The sequence below is a fragment of the Sceloporus occidentalis genome, unplaced genomic scaffold (genome assembly GCF_023333645.1).
Source record: "Sceloporus occidentalis isolate IW3139 unplaced genomic scaffold, rSceOcc1.0.p SCAF_160, whole genome shotgun sequence".
Classification (NCBI taxonomy): Eukaryota; Metazoa; Chordata; class Lepidosauria; order Squamata; family Phrynosomatidae; genus Sceloporus; species Sceloporus occidentalis.
The window spans coordinates 1,573,700-1,594,891 of record NW_028317140.1 but is presented as its reverse complement, the minus strand read 5'-3'; the positions used below and the strand labels follow the sequence as shown (position 1 = coordinate 1,594,891).

Below are 21,192 nucleotides of genomic sequence, written 5' to 3'. Positions count from 1 at the left end.
ATTATGCAGCAGGAGGCTAGCAGGCAGGTATTATGCAGCAGGAGGCTAGCAGGCAGGTATTATACAGTAGGAGGCTAGCAGGCAGGTATTATGCAGTAGGAGGCTAGCAGGCAGGTATTATACAGTAGGAGGCTAGCAGGTAAGCACCATGCAGGAGATCTGGGGCTAGCACCTGCTCCCTGACACTCAGCTGCTGCCGTTACTATAGCCAGCTGGCCAGCACCCCGCATGCCAGAACCCGGCCACATCTCTGCATTATTTACCCTCTGGACCGGAGGACTGGCAGGTGATCCCCGCGTCTCCCCTCCTCCTGCCGTCTGTTGGTTGAGTCCGCCTGTGCTGGCTGCTATATAAAGCGGGAGCGGCGGCTGCTGGTGTCAGAGCTGCTCGGGTCTGAGCTGTCAGCCCCTCGTGTGCTGAGAAAGACCCCCCAGCGCAGCCATGAAAACCATCATCGCAGCCTATTCCGGGGTTCTAAGGGGTAAGGTTCCGGGGCTGTAAGGGGTAAGGGGAGGGGGTATACCCTGGGCTCAGGGGGTATGTGAGCCAGCAATGAGCTGTTTACCTGTTAGGAGGTCATTAACCTGCATTCAGTTAATGGCTATGTGTCCTATAACATCTACCTATATTCTATTTCATTTATCATCTGCCCTCTGGTACACAGAGGGTTAATAATTTCTCCTATTAGCTGCAATTATATGCTAAGCTTTTTCACCATCTTGTTGTTTTATTAAGGGTTAAGTATATAGCGATCTGTATTCGTGTTGGATACACTGTATCAATAATAATAGCAATCAGTTTTTTATGTTAATGATATATTATAACATTGATTAAATCTACTTCTCAAACGCTTGTGTGGCAATCTATATGGGTGGATGCCTTGGATCCATAAATCTTGATAATTACCGGTTTTTATGTATACAAGGCTTGCTTCTTGGTTGTGTTTTTTATTTGTTTATTACTTTATAATATTTATTCTTTCCAAATATAAGGTAGGCAACCAGATTATTATTCTCTATAGTAACACATTCCTTTCCTGCTCCTATAGCAGGTGGTAATAAGGTGTCCATGGAAGGGTCTAGAGGGTGGGAGTTCTATTATTGGTGCATACTGCATTCTCTTGCCCGCAGAGCTTACAATCTAATGTTACTCACCTGTCATGTTATTGACAGGACGTTACCAATGCCATTGTGTTTAGCTCAATTTCTGGAGGACGTTTTAGATAAATTGCTAATTTTTTTTTAACCCATGAATGTGGGTAGCAGCCTTCTTGTTCGTACCCCCTACTGGGAAATTAAAGGGGTTGAGGATTACCGGTTGCCCCCCCGTTATGGCGGTGGCTTATCTGCTGGGTAATCTCGGCGAGTAATTGTTTACTGGACACTTGGCTTGTTCGGTATGGAATGTGTTGCGTATAGGTAGCTGGAGGTGTGCTTATTTTAACACCGAGTGCCAGGCCTGCCCTCCAAGGCTGATGCCAGGACCCATGGGCTTGAAATTGTCTCCATGTGACCCTTGGCTGTCCTAGCACTGGTGCGGCTAGTATTGCAGTAAAACTTGTTGGCCAATCCTGTACATAGCTATATATCTTGAGGTTTTTTTTTTTATTTTTCAACCTCGCACATAAACATTATTGTAGAAAAAACAGCCTCCCAGCAGAGGTGGTAGAGGCTAATACAGCAAGGGAATTTAAACCTGCATATAACTCCTGAACCAAGACGAAGGATTGACTCGGGTTTCAGGCAGATTTTCTATTTCTATGTTAAACTGACCATCACGCTGTCCATAACAATTAACTTCAGATGTAGCTAAACCCCTGCTACTTTCTGACAGGGGCTGCCGCCACCAACTCTGCTAGAATGAGATGCAAGTGCAGGGAATCATTCTATAAAAACCCAGTGATGTTCAAATTCAACTCTGGAATGGACTGCCAGCAGAGGTGGTAGAGGCAAGCACTCTGTTGTTTGAGTAATGATCTGGTTTATGAATAGGTTTTTATTTATTTTCTCATATTCTGGTGCCAAATAACCTTGTTTTTTTTTATTATTATTATTACCGGAATGGCATTATGGCCATACGATGTTCTGTATTATAACCGTCTGTGAATGGACTATATAAAGCTTCACAAAAAATAAAGACTGATCTTCCAGCCCCGGCAGTAGCAGATAATTTAATGAATTTACAGGATAATGTATATTGTGTCGCCCCCCCCCCCCAAAAAGTACCCCATAATGGGTTGGATTACATTATTTATAACACAGTAACTTTGTACTTTGCTGTTAAGCGATACAAGCATGAAATCTGCATCTCTAGTACTGAAAGGGTTAAGGAGCGTTAGGCGACCCCCCCCCTTAATAACTGTTTACGCAGGTTAGATTTTTTTATTTATTTTTTTTAATCGTTTTTAACGCTCTCCGGCGTTTTGGTAAAAAGCCCCATCCTTGGTTTAACAGGAATAATGATTGTGAAATCTCTGGAGGACCTTGGCATGATTTATACCGGAGGATCGAGACGTGATGTAATGCAGTGTATGGGATGGGGGGGGGTCTATTCACTAAACTGCAGGAAAGTAACACTTCCTGACATCACACTGCATTACCCCAGAGGGCTTCTCCTGCAAGAAGGGTTGAGCCGGCTCCCTGTATAATGTATAGATAAATCAGCGAGCCGGCCCCCTGTATCATGTATAGTTAAATCGGTGATGTAAGTGTTAAATCTCTCGTTATAGACGGCCAACCTTGTCCTTCCTATACATTGTACGCCTCTGTCGTTAATATAGTGGTATCCTGCGCAGAATCAGGGGTATGATCCACCATGCATTGAAACCAGTATAGCTCCTGTTTTCTAGAACAGAGGTGTTCCCTACTTTACGCCGAGGGTGGTGGATAAGTGGAACAGCCTCCCAGCAGAAGTGGTAGAGGGTAATACAGCGAGGGTATTAAACATGCATGGGATAGGCCAACGGCTTCTGAATCTAGATGGGGGGCCGATCTGCCAGCGTCTATGCCTTTGAGTCAGGACTCTCTATCATTAAAATCGGGGCCCAGTGTGATCTTGGGGCCGGTATCGGAGCGTTCAGGGGGTGAAGCGTCTAATCAGAAACTTTCCAGCCGTTCTTTCCGTCGTGCGCATGAACGTTTAGTCGCGTCAAGGCGTGGAAAATCCAGATGACTCGGATCGCGTTCCTTTTTCCATCCCCTCCTGTGTCTCCCTGCCCCGCGTGTGCAGAAAATGACTTTATAAATATTTCTATGACAGCGCGGTGACACGCAATACGCCTGGTGACGGGAACTCCTGCCAGCGTTCAAGGGCAGCGCGTTCTGAGAGACGCGAGGCTTTCTTCACCGAGGTGTTGGGAACGGCGGCGTCTAAATGCGTTCATCGTGAGGCTTTCTAAGTCTCGTCGCTCTCCGGATGCCCTGAAAAGCTGATGCGTCGGGTGGACTTCATCCTGAGTTCTCCCATTAAGGGGTTAATACCGGGCTCCAAGACTATAGGTCGCATCCACTCTGTCTAAGCATCATCATAGTAAAGCATCCCCCCCCCACACACACACACACGATGACCGACATACAGCGTGTTGGTGGAATACCCTGCTTGCACACAGGTGATGGCTGAGAAGCTCCCTGATTGAAACTCTGTGTTTGAGTGATGCTTCACTATTGTATGATGGAACATGTTCCAGTAAGAGTACAAGGGGCTTCAGATCTGATGCACGTGGGTACAACGGTCATTACTAAACATACATGTCGCGATTTCGCCTTTCGTATAGAACTACTCGGTAACACACGCGTGTTAAGCTGTGCATGCGCGGAAAGTGCTCTCGTTTATTTAACGGCAGGACCTCTGGCTATGGCATGAGTCTTGGAGAAGAGGGAAGCCTTAACCCCTGTGACCTTACCGGTGAAAGGGTTAACGGTCTTCATACAAGCAGCATAGATATAAAGATGGGTCGGATGGCCGGTCAGATCCGGTGATTTATGGAACGCCCGTGGCTGACCCCGGCGCATGCAGTAACCGCGGCTCCCCGTCGCTGCTCTTCTGTTCCAGGTACCGGCTCCAGCATCCTCTCCGCCGTCCACGACTTGGCCTCCGTCCCCTGGCTCGACAAATCCAGGGTGGAGCGGCATCTCCAGATCATCTCCGTCCTGCAGTGGGTCGTCAGCTTTCTGATAATGGGTGCGTCTGGGCTTTTATTATGATAAATACGGCTCGTGCGGTTAGAGTTGGAGGGGCTGCGGCTTTCGCCCTAAATATGTCTGGATGGCCCCAAACCCCGGGGGGGGGATAAAATCATGAGTCTTTTTTTTTTTTTTTGTAGCTAACCGTCTATTATGGTACCCATAGGGCAGGTTAACACGGGGCCCCGGTATCTAAACTAAGGTGATACCCGATGCCATCGCTGCTCGTTACACGGTGATAAATTAGTAACGCTGCGGATCTGGTAACGGCTCGCTTTCCGACTCCATAAGTAAAATATTTAATTTGTAAATTGGTTAATTTTCCGTTGGTCCCAGGGGTCACCTGTACAGCGGTCCTCCTCTACGTCTTCTGCACGGACTGCTGGCTCATCGCGGCCGTATACCTCGCTTGGCTGGTGTTTGATTGGAATACTCCTCGTAAAGGTGAGTTGTGTTAAAGTAGCACAAGCTAGAGCTTCGTACCCATCAATCAATTCCCCCAAGGGGCGGGGTTATGGGAGAGCTGGCAACTTCCAGCCAAGAGGGGCCAAGCCTAGGCAAACGGCTCTAATGTAATGGTGCACAAGAGAACTGGGGGGAGGAAAAATGATGGAACAAAAGGCCATAATCTAAAACTACGGGGTTACAGGCTGTGATGTAACGTGAGGAAGCTTTATTTTAATGAGAGGGTGGTAGGTAAGTGGAGCAGCCTCCCAGTAGAAGTGGTAGAGGGTAATACTGAGGGGATTTAAATATCCATGGGATAGGCAGCGGTCCAGGATCTTTAATTCTGTGACGTCGGCTTCCTTCACTATGCACAGCGCCGGTTTTTCTTTTTCTTTATGACTTGCTATGTTGGCGTAATCTGATTTTATGTAATCGCTCTCGCTGGACTTTGCCCAACTTGTCTCTGTATTCGACGTGCGCCACTTCTTAGAAAGGGTGGGACACGATGTACCCCTATCTGGAAATGCGGGGTTCCAATGCAGTCGGTGCCGTAGGAATACACCGGATCAGAATGGCGCTGGGTTCTGAAGCGGCCCGGAGTTTAAAGCTGGTCATCTGCTGCCTTGGCAGAACGTGCTTTGTAACATCACGGGTGATGAAACTTAAAAACAAAAAAACACACCTTTTTGGTTAAAATGTCTATCCCTATCCTAGGTGGGAGGCGATCCACGTGGGTCCGGAATTGGGCTGTCTGGCGTTACTTCAGAGACTATTTTCCAATAAGGGTAAGTAAGAGAAATTCACACGCTGTCCAACATGACTTATTACATCATGAGATGATGGCGTCTTTTGGGTTTAGAGTCAAAGAACCAGAGTTGCCGTGAGATATTTGTGCTTTAAAAGGTGTCTCTACATTAAAAAGAGAACCTGGAGCCGCCGTTGCTGTCGGTCATGTGATATTTTGGGTGACTTTTTTTTCTGGCGCAATCACCACACGGAGCTGATGCTTTATGGCGATGCTTATGAGGTCCCTTTCACTATGAACCTAAATTAGTCAGAGGGGATCTCTGGTCAATTAGGACGTCTGTTGTATCGTTTAGTAAGGACTTGGTGAGCTTGTCTAGTAGATTGGGCCGAGATAACTGTGTTCTGCGGCGTTATGGACTTCATAGAGGTGCTTGTTACTCGGCCATTAATATTGGGTTTATATATGATGGCTTGTATATTGGTTAAAATGTTCATCGAAGGTATTGGTTGAAGGCAGCTTTAATTAATATGTTAATATACTATATCTGAGGGATTTGTATTCTAAATGGGGGGGGATAATTTACAGGTGCTCCTGCGCAGCTTTAATGCATACACGTCCATACGTTTAATACGTGTGCGGGGGAAATGCGCTCGTCGGATACAGCGTTGAATGTCGTCTGCCCCTTTGTACTCTGACCTTGGAATTATTCTCCGCTCAATGAATGTAAATGGACAGCGGCTTAATCTCAATAATTGGAGAAAATGACACATTTTTTTATTACTTTGGCCTTAATAGGTGATGAAAGGGTAAAGTACACGCGGCTCTATACTTTGGGCTACTGTTTATGAGCGTTGTTTGCTAGAGTCAGCAGGGGACAATTTTGGTACAAAGTTTCAAAAACGTTATATTGCCGTGGCAACCTATTGGCAGGATAATTGTCTGCTGCTGTGGTGATTTAGACTTTTTTTAACTTTTTTTTTTTTTTTTCTAACGGGAAAAATAAAAATAAATAAATACTTGAACATCAAATTAAATGGTGAAGCTTTAACAATTCTACAAACATATAGGCAGCGTTTTATCTGAGACTCTCAATGCCTTTGTCTGTAGCCAACAAGAGTTGTGTTGCATGGTGTCCACTTGGCCTCGTATGTATGTATGTATGTATGTGTGTGTATATAACATATACTTATTCCCATCCCCGCTTACTTGCTCTGGCGCATTCATTCAAGACATTCATATGGTTTTAGATGGACACAGAGTATCGTGTTTTAGCTGTTTGTGAGGACTTTGCTTCAATAGATTTCCAGAGTGGCTCAAGGTCCTCCGCTGCCTGCCCAACGCGTTCTGCCCGTGGCTGATCTGGGCTATAAACGCCGCACGTGATAACAGAGTTGGCCTTTGTGCTTTCTGTCCTTATCTGCGTGTTTGATTATTGAAAGGCTGTGCGGTTTCTGCATGTAACCAAACCAGATCTTAATAAATCGGTCATTGAATTTAAATGTTTATTATAATCTCTCTCCTTTCAGCTGGTTAAAACGCACAACCTGCTTCCTAGCAGAAACTACATCTTCGGCTACCATCCTCACGGAATAATGTGCCTGGGAGCGTTCTGTAACTTTGGCACGGAAGCCACCAACGTGTCGAAAAAGTTCCCAGGGATCAAGCCTTATCTTGCCACGCTGGCTGGGAATTTCCGCATGCCGGTGCTACGGGACTACTTGATGTCGGGAGGTCAGTATCCCCCGCCCCCCCCCCAAATCACAGAGGTTAAGAAAAGATCGGCCACAACCAGGGCAGGAGAATGTTCTATCCTGATCTGGGGTATATGCCGTTCCAGCTTTAACTTCTGTTCATTCTGCGGTATGCCAGGTGCTTCGCAGAGTCCTAGGTAGTTAAATGGCAGCGCTGCTTGACCTTGACAAAGCCGTTGCCGGAACTTTGAGGTTGGCAAGCTTCCGAAATCTTACGTTAAACACTATTGGCAAAGTTCCCTAACTACATGCTATTTTAGGCTTGATATGAAACCAGTGGCGACTCTAGAAACAATATATAGGGGGGGGCACACAAGATACCACAGTCAAACTAGGGGGGGCATTCATAATTTCCAAAAGTAATGTGCTATGGAATTATTTTAGCCCAATAACAAAAGTATAATACTTGATCATTCAACATGGGAAGCCTGAAGCCACAATTGAGTGCGACTAATCCTTGAAATAAATATTATAACACAATAAATAACTTTTCCACTAAATGATTTCAGGGCCTTGAACGTTTTGTCCCCTGAAGTCACTACAACTTCAGGAGGGCATTTTATCTCTGGATAAATATAAATTAAATAATTCCTACTGTAAGTTAAGTGCCAGGAAACAGATGACCAAACACACACACCAACACAGGCTCTGCCACACACACACCAGGACAGGCTCTGCCACACACACACACACACACACACCAGGACAGGCTCTGCCACACAGACACACACACCAGGACAGGCTCTGCCACACCAACACCTATACACACACACCCGAGGACAGGCTCTGCTACACTGATAACCAAAAACACACAAACAGCAGGACACAATCTACGTCGCAGACGTCTACATCAGGATGGATTTTTCACACTGCATTGTCGTTTATACCCCCCTTAGTGTTTTTGCCCCTTGTGTATTGATGCCCCTGCTGCCCATATATATTAGCCCCAGTTGCCGATAGCAGGTATAGATCAACACATTAACACACAAACCAAGCTTTGTATGTATAGATCAACTGAAATTCACTTGTGATCTTAGCACTGAAGGTATATATCAAATAAACAGAATCAGACATACAAATCCTGTATTTGCAGGTATACAAAAATATATGAAACGTAGCATCGCAGGTATAGATCAAATAAATACATGGAAACAGCATTGCAGGTATTAATCAACTGAATAAGACATAAATATTGTATGGAAATATATAGATATGGATCTACAGAATAACGCAAAAACCCAGCTTTGCAGGTATAGATCAATTGGAATTCACATAAAAACACAGCATTAAAAGGAATATTTAAAACCCCCTAAATTACAGGCATAGATCACAGGTTGCACACCCCAAAGCCAGCCCTGGCGTCCACACTGCCCACACAGCAATCACACTCCTATCATACCTAGGCAACCAGTAAATGCTGGTACCTAGGCATGATGGGACTGTGCTTGCTGTTAGCAATCACATTCCTATCATGCCAGGTCAGCCAGTACACGCTGGTACAGGGTGGCTGTAAGTGATGTGTAGACCCCATACTGCTGACAGCATCAATACACAAGGGGGGCAGCTAGCTAGGTTTCAGCATGTACTGGCTGACTTTGCTGTTAGCAATCACACTCCTATCATGCCATCAGTCCCCTCATGCCTAGGTTCCAGCACGTACACATCCATGCTATCACACACTCACGCATACTCATTCAAACTCCCTCCCCACCCCCTTACCTGCACTGCAGCTCCTCGATGCCGCTCCCAGACTTCAGCAGAGGGCACGGCCTCCCTCTGCGTTCTCTTGTACTGCACAGAGGCAGCAGGACTGGAGCAGTCATGTGATGTCACGTGAACTCTGCTAGGTTCCGCTTCCTCTATGCAGTACAGAAGACCCTCCCACAGGTAAGTAGCCGGGCTCAAGGTGCGGCCCGCGTAAGATCGGTTGCCCTGGCTGCCGATCTTACGCGGGCCGCACCCTCTCTCTCCTCCGCATTACAAAAAAAAATTTACATTAAATAAAAAAAAAAAAACGGGATTTAAAGTCGCATTGCGACTTTATTCCAAATTCAGCAGGGGGGGCAAGGATTAATCTAGGGGGGGCCATTGCCCCCCCCCCTGTAGCGACGCCACTGTATGAAACCTATTATGCTTTGGTAATCTCTGTCCGTTTCTCCTGCTGCTCAAACCTTAATCGGGTCTCGTCTTAGATTCAGGAGCCGTATGTCTATCCCATGCATGTTTAAATCCCCTCACTGTATTACCCTCTACCACTTCTGCTGGGAAGCAGTTCCACTTATCTACCACCCTTCCAATAAAGTAAACATCGTACCAAAGTTGAATCATAATATATCTTTAAAAAAATGTAAATAAGAGGTTTTAGAATCTATTTAGAGTGATTTAAGCTATTTATCCCATCTTCTAGGTATATGTCCAGTTGATCGGGATGCTATAGACTACATTCTGTCCAAAAATGGCACCGGAAACGCTGTAGTTATAGTTGTTGGTGGAGCTGCCGAGTCCCTGAACTGTTCACCGGGGAGAAACGTAGTCATATTAAAACAAAGAAAAGGTTTTGTAAAGATCGCCCTGCAACACGGGTAAGCGGATGCTGGCCGCAGTGACTGACGGGTACATGTGACTTATCGAGCCCATGAGTTTAATGTATCTTTATACGTCGCAGGGCTGACCTTGTTCCTATCTATTCATTCGGTGAGAATGAAGCGTATAAGCAGGTGGTGTTTGAAGAAGGCTCTTGGGGTCGGTGGATACAGAGGAAGTTCCAGAAGTACATCGGTTTTGCCCCATGCGTCTTCCACGGTTGTGGTTTCTTCTCGTCGGACAGCTGGGGTTTGGTACCTTATGCAGCACCCATAAACACTGTTGGTAGGTTTTTTTTTTTTTTTTTTATCCCGTTCAGTTTGACATATGGGTTGATGATACCGATGTTCGGATTATATATTTTTGATGAACGGGCTTCTGAGGTCCTGCAGAGTCTCGTAATATTTCACTTCTGTCAATGTTTGTCCGCTAAAAAAAAAGAATCGCGCCTTTTTTTTTTTTTTCTTGGCCCAGGGTCTCAATTTAGTCCGTGTTCTCATTTAACTCATTGGGACTTATCAGGGACTCATGGAGTCTTCTCAAAAAGCTGATCCTACACAAAGCCAGTCCTTCTAAACCTTTATTGTTACTGGAAAGCAGGCTGGAGGATTAATGTTGATAACTAGCGTTGCCACAAGTGGTTCTGGAAACCCGTTCCGGAAATGTTCAGTGTGTCCCGTTGCTTTGGTAATTTTACCGTTATGTAGACGAGGGTCACCTGCCTATTTTGTAGAATTGCTAATGCAATGGTCCAGATTCTAGATGCAATATCCTTTTTTATTCTTTTCCCCCTTGCAGTTGGCGAGCCAATTACAGTTCCCAAAATGGAAAACCCAAGCCAGAAAGACGTGGATCTGTATCACGGAATGTATCTCAACTCTCTTCTGAAACTCTTCGACAAGTATAAGACCAAGTACGGCCTCCAGGAGACCGAGGTGTTGGAAATCAACTGATGGGCTCAACAATTTAAAGCGATTTTTCACCTTGACAGCAATTGTTTGTCCCTCTTTTTTTGGGGGGGGGGAATGTATTTAGCAAAAGAGAAAAAAGTTTTACTTAGACTGCTGTTGGAAGCCGTAACGTTGGGTATCTGGTCCTTTCGGTAACTCTGTTCGCCTCGCATGACCTCTCTCTACTTTCTCCAAGCATTTCTGTGTCACGTTCCGTAGATTTTATTTCTTTTCCTTCTAAAGAGGATTTCTTTTACTTTGAGCGAGTTTCTCAAGTAAAGCCGTGTGAATTGGTGTTATAATTTGCGAGGGGGGGGGTGGAGTACAAGTCATCTAGATTGAATACCAAATGTATCGCTCTACAGCAGTTTAGGTCTCTAGAACACTAAACTTTTTGTATATTTTTCTTTTCTGCAAATATTGCTGATTCTTGTGCCAAATGCTCTCCTGGTTTGGTTGAATCCTGATGAGCCTCTCGGGATTTAATCCGGAGTGTGTTGGTGGGAACCATTCATGTGAGTTTCTGATCTGTAGCACTTAAAAGAAACTAATACTGTAACCAGAAGTGTGCATAACGGGCCGAGCAGTTAAAATATATGGTTTCTGGCCTTGAGTTTCCATCGCCATGCGGTTTGGTTGGCAAAGGTATGCAATCTTCAGTCCGTGGTGCGCCTGGAACTCCAAAGATCGTTTGTGATCAGATGAGTATAAAACGTCCTGCCGCCGTCCTAGTAGACCTCTGATGGTAAACCGATGTCTTGGCATTAGTATTGACTAGTGCCTGCGTCCCGTACACCCAGTTGTGCCCTCGGGGTGCAAGTAGCCGGTGGATTTGGCTGTTGGACTGTGTCTTCTACATGTGGTCTTCAGTGATATTAGCGTTTAAATTCCGGGGAAAGGTCCAAGTCTTCAGCTCCCAGATAGGGTCTTCTAACATTTCCTTCCCTTATCCGATGTTCCTTTCCTTTAGGAGTTGGAAGCCATGTTGGTAGACTGCTGATCCTACTGGGTGCAAAAGGAAGTTAAGCGTATAGCAACCGGTTTGTTTTACAGTAAATCTCCAGTTGCACTCCAATGTTCTAATTGGACAGATTAGAAAAATATGAGTTCCTGGGTTTTATAGAAAGGTATGTCTACGGATCGAGTCCCCTGGTGTTTGGTGTCGGTCCCTTATGGCTCCTCCTGAGATTTTCCTTGAGATGGATCTTGTGAACCCTTTATGCAGTTTCTTTGGCTTTGGTAAAAAAAAAAAAAAAAATTCCCCCTTTCTAAAAGCACAACCAATGCAATTTTTAGTGGTTATCCCTGTTTGTTTTTTGGGTACATAAACTGAAATCTACTTTGCCTTAGTTTCTGCTGTACTTGGGTCGCCCGCCTCTTCTGTCAGAATGTTCTCTGTGTTTGAAGGAGCTATAATCAGTGTTAATTTCGTAATGCGGGCATGCGTATTTGGGAAAAGTGCAATTTTTATTGTATGATTGTCCGATGAAAAATTACAATGTTTTACTAATGAGATGAATGTGTATATAATAAATATTAAATGCTCATTTGTAATAAATGGTGTATTTTTTTATTCTGTAAAAGAGACGCTAGCACAAACAATCTGCCTACATCTCACACATTAACTAATTATATATATATATATATATTATACTTTTAAAGAGCTAACACTTGGCACTTTACCAAAGAATAAAAAGGGAGGTCATTGTCCCTTAGAACCTAATCTAAGTGCCTTGAATATCCTCAGGAAAAGGGTTTAAACTTTTTTTAAATTATTTTTGATCGGTACGATTTAAAAATAAAAGGGGGGGGGCTTTAATCGGCCGTGGTCTTGTCTTAGATTCAGGAGCCCTCTCCCATGCATGTTTAATACCTTCACTGTATTGCTATAAAAGGCCTGATAATGTGTATAGAAATGGCCTTGAAAATTAAGACCCATTCCTATTCTATGTTAGTCACTTGGTTACACAAATCATGACCAGGCGGCCGTCTCCATAGATAGACATTGGCAGCGGATTGGCCGACGCGTTCAGTGACTCTAAAACGTGGCGTTGTCATAGGATGCCACCTTTTGTCCCAAGTCAGTTTGTGAGATTTTTGTCCCGGTCCCCTGTAAGCGCTACTATTGTGACATAGAAGAAAGGGCTCGGCCACCAAGTGGTAGACCCCACTCACACTCAAAGCGGGGTAGATGAGCTTAGAGCATATAAATGATCGTTCACGTTCAAACTACCTCCAAATGCAACATCAGTGCAAGCCCTGTGCGTCGGGAGCTTCATGAAATGGGTGTCCGTAGCTGGACACAAACTGAAGAGCTATATATGTGCAATGCCAACCATCGGTCGGGCGCTACCTGCCGAAATGCATAGTGCCGCCTGCTGCAAAGTTTGGAGGAGGAGGGAAGGATAATGTTACTGCTACAGCATACCAAGACATTTTACACAATTCTATGGGGTCCACATACTATCGGTCATATTATGTATGTGATCCGCGTGTTTAAAAAAATCCTCATGTCTGTACCGCAGGAAAATTCAATTGTTCCATCAATTTAACCCCCCCCCCCCGTGCTTCCTGCCCTCCAGAGCTACTCCGGTAACATGACGTTGCCGTCCTGGATATCATTCTCTGCTCGTTGGCCAGTATGAACTTTGGAATTTTTCCAGGGATTTTCTCTTGGCTGTAAAAATTTAAGTTGAATTAAAATTCAACAGTATCACAAGCTTGCTATGGTATATTAAGTATTTTTGGGGGGGAAAAATCGTTTTAGTTAAGTCTAATAACCAGAGCAACCAATTAATTGCTCTACTTTCACCATTTTGCACAAGAACTGAGTTTTTGAACACAGTTTTATATTCATACTTCTCAGATGATAAGTCTTTTACATAGGGGCTAGATTATTTCTTTGCAAAGAAGAATATACAGGATATAACGGGTTATAAGGACGGGATTAGTTATACGGGGGAGAGTATATAATATATAATATGAGGAGTATACAGGGATATAACGGGTTATAAGAACGGGATTAGTTATACGGGCCGGAGAGTATATAATATATAATATGAGGAATATACAGGAAATAACGGGTTATAAGGACGGGATTAGTTATATGGCCGGAGAGTATATAATATATAATATGAGGAATATACAGGATATAACGGGTTATAAGGACGGGATTAGTTATACGGGATGGAGAGTATATAATATATAATATGAGGAATATACAGGGATATAACGGGTTATAAGAACGGGATTAGTTATACGGGCCGGAGAGTATATAATATATAATATGAGGAATATACAGGGATATAACGGGTTATAAGGACGGGATTAGTTATATGGCCGGAGAGTATATAATATATAATATGAGGAATATACAGGATATAACGGGTTATAAGGACGGGATTAGTTATACGGGATGGAGAGTATATAATATATAATATGAGGAATATACAGGGATATAACGGGTTATAAGAACGGGATTAGTTATACGGGCCGGAGAGTATATAATATATAATATGAGGAATATACAGGGATATAACGGGTTATAAGGACGGGATTAGTTATACGGCCGGAGAGTATATAATATGAGGAATATACAGGATATAGCAGGTTATAAGGACGGGGTTAGTTATACGGGCCGGAGAGTATATAATATATAATATGAGGAATATACAGGGATATAACGGGTTATAAGGACGGGATTAGTTATACAGCCGGAGAGTATATAATATATAATATGAGGAATATACAGGGATATAACGGGTTATAAGGACGGGATTAGTTATACAGCCGGAGAGTATATAATATATAATATGAGGAATATACAGGATAATAACGGGTTATAAGGGCGGGATTAGTTATACGGCCGGAGAGTATATAATATATAATATGAGGAATATACAGGATATAACGGGTTATAAGGACGGGATTAGTTATACAGCCGGAGAGTATATAATATATAATATGAGGAATATACAGGAAATAACGGGTTATAAGGACGGGATTAGTTATACAGCCGGAGAGTATATAATATATAATATGAGGAATATACAGGGATATAACGGGATATAAGGACGGGATTAGTTATACGGCCGGAGAGTATATAATATATAATATGAGGAATATACAGGGATATAACGGGTTATAAAGACGGGATTAGTTATATGGGGGGAGAGTATATAATATATAATATGAGGAATATACAGGGATATAACGGGTTATAAGGACGGGATTAGTTATACAGCTGGAGAGTATATAATATATAATATGAGGAATATACAGGATATAACAGGTTATAAGGACGGGATTAGTTATACGGCCGGAGAGTATATAATATATAATATGAGGAATATACAGGATATAACGGGTTATAAGGACGGGATTAGTTATACAGCCGGAGAGTATATTATATATAATATGAGGAATATACAGGATATAACGGGTTATAAGGACGAGATTAGTTATACGGGCCGGAGAGTATATAATATGAGGAATATACAGGGTATAACGGGTTATAAGGACAGCATTAGTTATACGGCCAGAGAGTATATAATATATGAGGAATATACAGGGATATAACAGGTTATAAGGAGGGGATTAGTTATACGGGCCGGAGAGTATATAATATAACGAATATACAGGATATAACAGGTTATAAGGACGGGATTAGTTATACGACCGGAGAGTATATAATATATATAATATGACGAATATACAGGATATAACAGGTTATAAGGACGGGATTAGTTATACGGCCGGAGAGTATATAATATATAATATGAGGAATATACAGGATATAACGGGTTATAAGGACGGGATTAGTTATACGGCCAGAGAGTATATAATATATAATATGAGGAATATACAGGATATAACGGGTTATAAGGACGGGATTAGTTATACGGCCGGAGAGTATATAATATATAATATGAGGAATATACAGGATATAACGGGTTATAAGGACGGGATTAGTTATACAGCCGGAGAGTATATAATATATGATATGAGGAATATACAGGGATATAACGGGTTATAAGGACGGGATTAGTTATACAGCCGGAGAGTATATAATATATAATATGAGGAATATACAGGGATATAACGGGTTATAAGGACGGGATTAGTTATACAGCCGGAGAGTATATAATATATAATATGAGGAATATACAGGATATAACGGGTTATAAGGGCGGGATTAGTTATACGGCCGGAGAGTATATAATATATAATATGAGGAATATACAGGATATAACGGGTTATAAGGACGGGATTAGTTATACAGCCGGAGAGTATATAATATATAATATGAGGAATATACAGGAAATAACGGGTTATAAGGACGGGATTAGTTATACAGCCGGAGAGTATATAATATATAATATGAGGAATATACAGGGATATAACGGGATATAAGGACGGGATTAGTTATACGGCCGGAGAGTATATAATATATAATATGAGGAATATACAGGGATATAACGGGTTATAAAGACGGGATTAGTTATATGGGGGGAGAGTATATAATATATAATATGAGGAATATACAGGGATATAACGGGTTATAAGGACGGGATTAGTTATACAGCTGGAGAGTATATAATATATAATATGAGGAATATACAGGATATAACGGGTTATAAGGACGGGATTAGTTATACGGCCGGAGAGTATATAATATATAATATGAGGAATATACAGGATATAACGGGTTATAAGGACGGGATTAGTTATACAGCCGGAGAGTATATTATATATAATATGAGGAATATACAGGATATAACGGGTTATAAGGACGAGATTAGTTATACGGGCCGGAGAGTATATAATATGAGGAATATACAGGGTATAACGGGTTATAAGGACAGCATTAGTTATACGGCCAGAGAGTATATAATATATGAGGAATATACAGGGATATAACAGGTTATAAGGAGGGGATTAGTTATACGGGCCGGAGAGTATATAATATAACGAATATACAGGATATAACAGGTTATAAGGACGGGATTAGTTATACGGCCGGAGAGTATATAATATATATAATATGACGAATATACAGGATATATAACAGGTTATAAGGACGGGATTAGTTATACGGCCGGAGAGTATATAATATATAATATGAGGAATATACAGGATATAACGGGTTATAAGGACGGGATTAGTTATATGGGCTGGAGATTATATAATATATAATATGAGGAATATACAGGATATAACGGGTTATAAGGACGGGATTAGTTATATGGGCTGGAGAGTATATAATATGAGGAATATACAGGATATAACGGGTTATAAGGACGGGATGTTATACGGCCGGAGAGTATATAATATATAATATGAGGAATATACAGGGATATAACGGGTTATAAGGACGGGATTAGTTATACGGGGAGAGTATATAATATATAATATGAGGAATATACGGGATATAGCGGGTTATAAGGACGGGATTAGTTATACGGCCGGAGAGTATATAATATAGAATATGAGGAATATACAGGGATATAACAGGTTATAAAGACAGGAGTAGTTATATGGGGTGGAGAGTATATAATATGAGGAATATACAGGGGTATTAGCATGGAATTAACAACCTAACTCCCAAGTGTCCCTTTTTTGCTGGACAGTCCCGGTTAGCTGCTTTTGGATTAGGTCTCGACAGTTGGACTAAGGCAGAGACTAACACTATTTGCATCAGTAAGGTCTTAGAAAAAGAACACACCTGCCTGTTCCTTTAACACGGTTGGAACTTGGAAGACTGAATCCACGTCTGGGTTTCTAGAATACAGGGAGTTTGCTAGAACTGGCTGCAGATTAACATCCTAAACCATTAGTTTGACCTCAGTAGGGAAATTAATTGCTTCGTGCCGTGCGGTGTTTCCACCATCTACTGGATGGTTTTAAAATTACACATTTTTAGAAAAGAAAAAAAAAAATCCAGTAACACAGAAAAGTAGTAGAGAGAAAGCCAAAAAGGTGTATTTTCATATTCTGGATTTGCCCCATGGATAAAGGATATAGGGCATATAGAAAAATAATATCGTATTTTATGTACACAACTTAACCCCTTAACATCTTAAATATCTCTAACGCGAAATGTATATGTTTCCAAGAAGAAAAGGCCGGACGATTGGGTTGTATAATGTTCACAAATTCATGAAAAATTTAACTGTGAAACTGTGTTCACAATATGGTGACCACATATCACTTATACATATAGCAGACCAGCCGAGATAAAATGCTGCCCAGCAGTATGGGGGATGTACAGACTTATGGAAGGGAACCAATTAGTCAGTTATACATCCCTCATTCTGCAAGGCAGCACTTTATCTGGGTTGATCAGCAATATGTATAAACTATATGTGTCCTGGAAAACATGGCCGATGTGGTCATCCTAGTTCACAATGACAATTGAAATGCCTAAACGGAAATTCACTCAGTTCCCGATATGTCACCAGTAACAATGCGGGAAAGGTCTGTGCTGCAACAAGAAACCCCTGTTGCTTTTCACTGCCTTGGGCTGGTGATCTCCCCAACTGGTCCATGATCCCCACTGCCTGGAGCAGCTATGCAGGACAATGCCTGAAAATCAGGACTGTCCTGTCAAAAATAACACTGTTTGGAGCTATGAGTAAGAAAAACCAATGATGTCAACATGATATCATCAGACGCGCCTTTTAGTTATGAAAAACCTCTGCAATCTACTCCTAATTACATTGAACTTCTTTCTGACAAACAACTGTGCAAATAAACGTTGAAAAAGCAAGAAAAAATAAACTGAAAAAAATATATTAAAACGTTTATAAAAAAAAACATAGTTACATAAGGTTAAAAAAGACCTTCCGGTTCAACCCTTCTACCTAACCTTCCTACTCTTGATCAAAAAGAAGACAAAAAAACCCCCTAATTAAACTACTTGGAATTCAGGGGGAAAAATTCCTTCTCGACTCCAAAAGACAATCGGATTTCTTCTTGGATCAAGAAGCTCCAAAATATTAATGTTATTAATATTAATATTCTATGTATAGCCCTGTATGTCATGCCTTTTTAATACATCTCCCAGAGAAAAAACAGAAATCAGATATCCCGAATGCATAACACAAAAATAAATAAATAAATAAATGCGCAGATTATACCCCACGGGGACTACAACATTCAGCATGCTTAAGGAATAGCTGGCAAATGACTGCGCATCTTCCTAAGCTTTATGGAAGAAGCCAGCTTCCTATCCAATCGCATTTTCCCATGAGCTGGAAAAGAGGAGCGACGTTGGGTGAAAGAGGGGGCTGTGGAGAGTGAGGAGAGCCCCTGCGGTCCTGTTTTGATACAAGCAGACTGAGGTTTGTAGGGAAGCCCCTCTCAGAGAAGGACATGCAGAGATTGTAGAGAATACAGAAAAAGCAAACGCCGTCCCTGCCCGATGACTGAATATACGAGCCAGGACTCCGGCATAAGAGCGCAGCATCAGGCACGAAGGATAGAGACTCAGCCTGAGCAGACCGATGAAACAGGTTGCCTTCCACGCAGAGAGGAGTCTTACAGCAAGGTCGCCGCTATATCCAGGTCCAGCTTCTGTTTGAAAAGAACTCATCATCGGCAACAAGTGCTTTCCTTTGAAAGCCAAAAAAAGGGAAGTGCTACTCCCATCACTCCAGTCCCCATCAAGCGCACCATCACTTAGCTAGGGGTATTTTCTATCCAGGTTGTAGATTACTTTGAGGAGGGAAATACAAGCGGTTTGAGTGGTTATAAATGGAGAATACGTTTGTGTTGCTTTCATACCTGTGTGTCGTCATTCATTATTTCATGAACGGTCTTACCTCCACATTAGACAGCCACACGGAGGCGCCGCCGAGCTCTGATCTCCCAGGACTTACCTGTTGGAGTGTCGAGTGAAGAGGTAACTGTGGAGGAATATAGCGTCTGGTTCGAGTGCTGCACGGAGGTGGTCACGGGCCGGATTGACTTAGGGCCCGATGGAGCTGCAGCTCCAGGCCCCTACCTTAAAATAGGCCCAGTCAGGACCGGACTGACTGGGTCTATGCAGCCTCTACGGCCGCATTAACGCAGGGCATAAGGGGCACCCGCCCGCCGCAACTTTAAGCCCTGTGCGGCCGCAGACCCCTAAGGCCGGCCCTGGTGGGGGCTCCCCGGCCCCTAAGAGTGGCGGACCCGGTCGCAGTTGCGGCGGGCTTAAGGGGCCCTGCGTTAATGCGGCCGTAGAGGGTAGGGGCCTGGAGCTGCAGCTCCATCAGCCCCTAAGTCAATCCGGCCCTGCGGCGGGCCCAGTCGCAGTTCCTGCTTGCTCGGGCAACAAGGTAAGTAGGGTGAGGGTGGGGGGTGCAGTGAGAAGGGGCAGAGAGGAGTTAGTGAGAAATGGGGAGAGGGGGATAGATAGTGAGAGGGGGTACATAGTGAAAAGGGGGAACATAGTGAGAAGGGGCAGATAAGATGGGGAGAGGGGGTAGTGTGAATGCGTATGAGAATGAATGAATAAATGTGTGGATGAATTGCTTGAATGATTTGTGAGACTGCATTAATGAATGTATTAATGATTTGTGTGAATGAGTAAATGCGAAGATGGTACACGAAGGGTGGGCTTTAACAATAAATAAATAAATAAAAATGGGCTGCTCAGGCTTAAATGCCCGGGCCTATTTTTTGTCCAGTCCGGGCCTGGTCACGGGTGTAGAACGAGGGATTTTGGCTGTTAAAATCGATGCACATGGGGTTTCGGAACATCGTTTTTTTCAGCAGTGGCACCTAACCTGTAGAAGAAAAGCAAAAATAAGAAAATTGCATTTTTTCCTTAATTTCTGTTTGTATAACAAATAAAGCGTTACAAGTATAAACAGTGTGTGGGGAAAATAGTCTTACTTCATCAATAAGGGTTAAACAAATACATGACGGAATTTAAGCTAAAAGGCCCAGGTCTTCTGGAGAACTACGTCTGTGAAGAAGGCTACCGGACCCCCGTTTTATTCTGAGGCCTACTCCTCGCCCCCAAGGGAAGGCCAAATCCTGGAGGAATGCTCCGCTGTGGCATTTTTTGTGAGGTAAATAAACACCATGCAGCCGTAACACACGGGATATGATAATAATGGCACAAAATACCATAAAAGTATTATTTCCTGCTGTTTCTATACACATTATCGGGGCTTTTAGGGCTGTAGAACCCTGCGATACCCTTATACCCCGCAAACATTCTTCTCTCACGGGTAGCTTACCTGTTAAAATAACGCTGCCTCAAGAATTAACCAATCACAGAGCTCGTCTGATTTTTCCTCGCTGGCTGACAGATGTAAACACCAGCAGAAGGCCAATCCGGATTTGCGGAGTGGGCGTGACTCCATGTCTTCGCTGCTACACAGTGGTTAGGAGCTAGAGCGCGGGCACGTTGCGCGTGTTCCTTTATCCCCCCCCGCGCGCGCCCACGCCTCCTCGGCTTCCGTAGACCGTGCGCGCCTCTGGCGCGCGCTGCGGACCCGGAAGGAAGCGGCAGGCAGTGGTGCTTGAGAAGAGGCTGCAGC

General features: G+C 43.2%; 1 protein-coding gene across 1 annotated transcript; it reads left to right on the top strand.

The window, feature by feature from the left end:
• The first annotated feature begins 441 nt into the window (after positions 1 to 441).
• On the top strand, positions 442 to 10,663 carry LOC149279849 (diacylglycerol O-acyltransferase 2). Its single transcript, XM_089500842.1, has 8 exons — positions 442 to 481; positions 4,051 to 4,179; positions 4,518 to 4,625; positions 5,343 to 5,413; positions 6,903 to 7,107; positions 9,535 to 9,709; positions 9,793 to 9,995; positions 10,509 to 10,663. Exons 1-8 carry the CDS (start codon positions 442 to 444, stop codon positions 10,661 to 10,663), a joined length of 1,086 nt encoding a protein of 361 aa, XP_089356968.1.
• The last annotated feature ends 10,529 nt before the right edge of the window (positions 10,664 to 21,192 follow it).

Bases quoted from the DNA above. Each gene is read 5' to 3' on its own strand.
- LOC149279849 (XM_089500842.1), top strand. From the start codon at position 442: ATGAAAACCATCATCGCAGCCTATTCCGGGGTTCTAAGGG. The intron at 482-4,050 runs GTAAGGTTCCGG...CTTCTGTTCCAG, and splicing joins CTATTCCGGGGTTCTAAGGG to GTACCGGCTCCAGCATCCTC. The intron at 4,180-4,517 runs GTGCGTCTGGGC...CGTTGGTCCCAG, and splicing joins CGTCAGCTTTCTGATAATGG to GGGTCACCTGTACAGCGGTC.